Source organism: Ichthyophthirius multifiliis, assembly GCF_000220395.1.
Source record: "Ichthyophthirius multifiliis unplaced genomic scaffold scaff_1120509250849, whole genome shotgun sequence".
In the NCBI taxonomy this organism is placed as follows: domain Eukaryota; phylum Ciliophora; class Oligohymenophorea; order Hymenostomatida; genus Ichthyophthirius; species Ichthyophthirius multifiliis.
In genome coordinates this window covers 7,299-11,783 of record NW_004086440.1, presented here as the reverse complement: position 1 = coordinate 11,783, position 4,485 = coordinate 7,299, and the positions used below count along the sequence as shown (strand labels likewise).

Genomic DNA, 4,485 nt, shown 5'->3' with positions numbered 1-4,485 from the left:
GCATATATAATTAATTATTATTATATAAGAATTAATGTAACTACTTTATTTGTTATTTAATAGACTTTACTTTAGAAAGCTTTTTTTATCGTTTTAATTTCATCCAATATTTTGTTAAATAATTTAATTTTTCTATAATTTTCCTAATTACTTTTTATTATGATCTGCTGATCTTTTGCTATATGATTCTGTAAATAACATAAGTCTATAAATATAACTATAGCCAAAAAGCTGAAACAGCATAATCAGAAGATATAAAATTATTACTTATCGCACAATTTATTTTTTCTAACTGAGAAGACATTCGTATTGATTATTGTTTAGTATGAAATATTTAATAACATTAAGCAGACATAATTTATCATTTGCACATCCATCTTAATCTATTTTAATGTTTAGAACATTCGAAGAAATTATTAGAACTCCACATCAAAATTTATTAAAAGATTGATTTTTATTAAGCTGAGAAAATCAGAGCACCAGTACAAAATATACTAAATATCTTTGAAAATTAATTCTATAAGTATATATGTAAATGCTCCTAAAATATCCTTTTTATAATACTTAAAAATTATTTTACAAAAATAATGCAGTGACTGATATTCATTTTATATTAAAAACATTAATTCCTCGTTTAGATTCTCGTATTTTTTCTCTGAAGGCTCTAGTTGTGGACTATAATTTAATAATACACTTTTTGATTAAGTTTTCAAAGAAAAAATATAGAAAATAAATGATATAAACAAGGTATATTTAAATTATTATTTTTCTTATTTTTTTTAGTTTTTTAACATTTAGAAAAAAAAAAAATATACAAGGGTATCCTTTTTTGGAAAGAGTTATTTTCTTGAATTTTTTATGTTTAGTGTGTTAAATTAGTTGATGATTAATTATGTACTTTGTTATCTTAAAACATTTATTTAAATATAATTTAATATTATTAAAATAATATGTTTTATATTTATAATAGCTTTTTAATAAATTAAGCATATAATTTTTACTAAAACTTATATCTTAAATGAATAATGAATTTTTAAAAATATTATTATAAATATAATATTTTTAATTATAATAAATAAATTCAAAGTATTTTATTTTTTATATTTAATTATTTATTCTATATAATTTGTTTATTTATTCTTAAAAAATTTTAAAATAAAATTATTTTTTAAAAAATTGAATTTAATTATTGTATGATATTCACAAGTAAAGTGATATTGATTGATAAAGAAGAAAGAAAATCTTTTATTAATTTTTATCCTAAACACATTACAGTAAAAAATTTAAATAAGTTTAAATTATCAACAAAATTAAAAATATATACTTTAATAAACAAAATTTATAATATAAAATTTAATTTTTAAGTTTACAAATGAATAAAATAATTAAACTTGTTGCATTAATATAAATAGACATACAAGGATATAATGGATTTTTGTAAATAATAAATTTAATAATACTTTATAATGTTATGATGGATTTATACTTTATTAAAATTAAGATAATGATAAAAATTCTGAAATAGATATAAATTAATAATTAGATAAAAATATATAAAAAAAAAATAATGAAGAGAAAAATGATAAATTAAATTAAAAATAAAACATAGATCTTTGTTTGAATAATATTTAATAAGATTTTATTAGTAATGAATAGAATATTGATAATACTAAAAATAATTAAATTACTTGTTTATTTTGCGACAATTAATAAAAATACTAAATTATTAACTATTTTAAATATAATACCATTTAATATGGGTTTCATGATGTTTATAGAGCTTAAAAAAAACTTGGAAAAGGAAGCTTTGCATCTGTAAAGATATTTAATAATATTAAAAAATATTTTTTATATATTAAGAGCATTTATAATTAAAAAAAGTTAAATATTTTAAATATTTTTTTCTAAATAAAAAATTTTTAATCTTAAATAAATAATTAGGTTTATTTGGTAAAACAATAATTTTCTAATAGATTTTTTGCAGTTAAAATCTTCATAAAATAAAAGATATAAGAGGAGGATTAAGGTTATGTATTAAAAATATAAATTTTATATAAATAAATAAAATATTTTATTATTTATATAAAATAATCAAGGAAGCATTTTATAACGAAATTCTTTTAATGAAAACATGTAAATAAAAAAATATTATTTAACTTCTAGAAGTTTGGGAATCAAATAGTAGTTATTATTTTGTACTTCCTTAATGTTAAGGTGGTTCTTTATTGGACTGTATATAATATACGAAAAAAATAGAGAAAAATTTTTCATATAAAAACGAAAAAACGCATCAAAATTAAATTATAACATAAAAATTTATAAAATAATCCATGAAATAAATGCTAGAAGCGCTTTGTCATCTTAAAAAATAAGGAATTATGCATAGAGATATAAAACCTGATAATATTCTTTTACAAAACCAAAATGATATAAATATTTGCATTATCGATTTTGGATTAAGTACTTTTCAAAACATAGACAAATTTCTATATCAGAAGTGTGGTACTCCTGGTTATGTAGCCCCTGAAATTATTAATATGAAAGAAAAAGATGGAAAATACACAACTTAATGCGATTTGTTTAGCCTTGGATGTTTATTATATTTTTTGTATGTATATATATATAATTCTTTTTTTTTAATTTAAGCTTTTTATTAGATTAACTAAAAAACCTTTATTTTAAGGAAAAAATACTAAAGAAACTGTTGATCTAAATAAGAAGTGCGATGTAAATTTTTTCTAACCTGAAATAAGAAATCAAGATCCTTTAGGTATTGTTTTATAAATATAATTAATAATTTTTTATTTTATTTATCTTTAAAGCGATAAAATTATTTATGATTTATATTTTAATTTTAAAAAAAATATAAAAATTTAAAACTTATATTTTTTTGTGTTTTTTTATTTTTTTAAAAAAAGCAATTGATTTATTAATAAAACTTTTATAGATTGATCCAAATAAAAGAATAACTCCTGAAGAAGCCTTAAATCATGAGTATATTTAAGGCTTTTAAGATGACGATTTCTAAGTTCCGGATGATCCATTAACAAGTATAGATTAAGCAATATCAAAGTTAAATTAAGAGTAAAAAATTCTTAAAATTTATAAATTTTATTTCAACTTTTTAAAAGAAATAAATTTAACATGTAGAGATTAAATAGTAAGTTATTTAATATAAGACAAAAGACAGATAATTCTTAATATAATTACTCTTTTAATAATTCTTTCTATAATATATTAAGCTCTGAGACTAAAAGTAACTACTCTTAGCCTTATATATCTAGCTTAATTGCGAAATAACCTATATTGTAATTTTAGGGAAATCGATAAATTAGTATAGAAGACTTTTTTAATGATGAAAAAAAATATTTTAGTAATAATAATAATAATGAAGAAAAGAAAAAATTTATAAAAAATACTTTGGAATTTTAAGATAGTGATAATATTAGTTTTTATACATAAGCAAAAATTGTGAATAAATAATTTATCAAATAATTATGAAAATGTCTGTTGAATAAGAAATTTAATCTTATTATAAAAAACTTATTTTTCTATCAAAATTTTAATCTCTTAAATAATACTAATCTGTCATAAAATATATGATAAATTTGTATTTTTACACATAATATTATACTTTTTTAAATTTTTTAATATATATCTTTTATTATTAATATTTTTAACAAAAAATTAAATTTTAAAGTTTTATATTTTATAATTAATATAAAAAATTAATTTTTTTTTATAAAAAATAAAATTGTATATATTAATTTAAAAAATCTTTGGGAATAAAATATATTTAATTATTAATTATTGTTTTATTTATTTATCTGATTTTTTTTTAAAAACTTAATCAAAAAAAATGTTATAATTGATTTTTCACTCCATTTTTTTAATTGATTTTGTTCTTAAAAAAAAATTATAAAAACAATATGTACAAAAAAAATAATGAAATATAAAAATAAAAAAAATTTAAAGATTAAATTGAGAACTAAAGATATTTTAATTTTTTTAATAAAATCTATTAATAATATCTTCATATTTGTATATAAATATAATGTCTAAACATTTGCAAAACGCAATATTTTATTTAAAATAGAATCTAATGTTACATGGATTCTATAAATTGTGGAAAATTCAATAATATTAATTTTCGCAGAGCCTTTTTAATGGTTTAGACATACTTTTTATAATATAAATTTAATATTATATAAATAAAAAAATTTATCTAATTTTGTGATTATCAAATTATTCAATTAGTTTTATAATAAATATTTTAAGTATTAATATAAAATAACAAAATACTTGAAAATAATGAAAATATGCATATTATTTATATTTTTATTTATAATATGGAATATCAAGATGATAATGTTAATAATTATAATATCTACAATAATATTTATATTTATTTAAATAAGAGAATATTATCTTAAAAAAGTCTTATTTATTTTATTAATTAACATATTTAAGACTATTTATTGACAT

General features: G+C 16.2%; 1 protein-coding gene across 1 annotated transcript; it reads left to right on the top strand. All coding sequences in view use genetic code 6, as the record gives it.

Annotated features, from left to right (window-relative positions):
- Positions 1 to 1,941: 1,941 nt before the first annotated feature.
- Positions 1,942 to 3,248, top strand: IMG5_101610 (protein kinase domain protein; the record flags this gene model as incomplete). The annotated part of the gene is made up of 6 exons (XM_004035244.1): positions 1,942 to 2,031; positions 2,097 to 2,608; positions 2,658 to 2,775; positions 2,948 to 3,050; positions 3,132 to 3,160; positions 3,243 to 3,248. Coding segments are annotated over 6 exons (858 nt in total), but the record flags the coding sequence as incomplete, so codon positions are not given.
- Between the last annotated feature and the right edge of the window lie 1,237 nt (positions 3,249 to 4,485).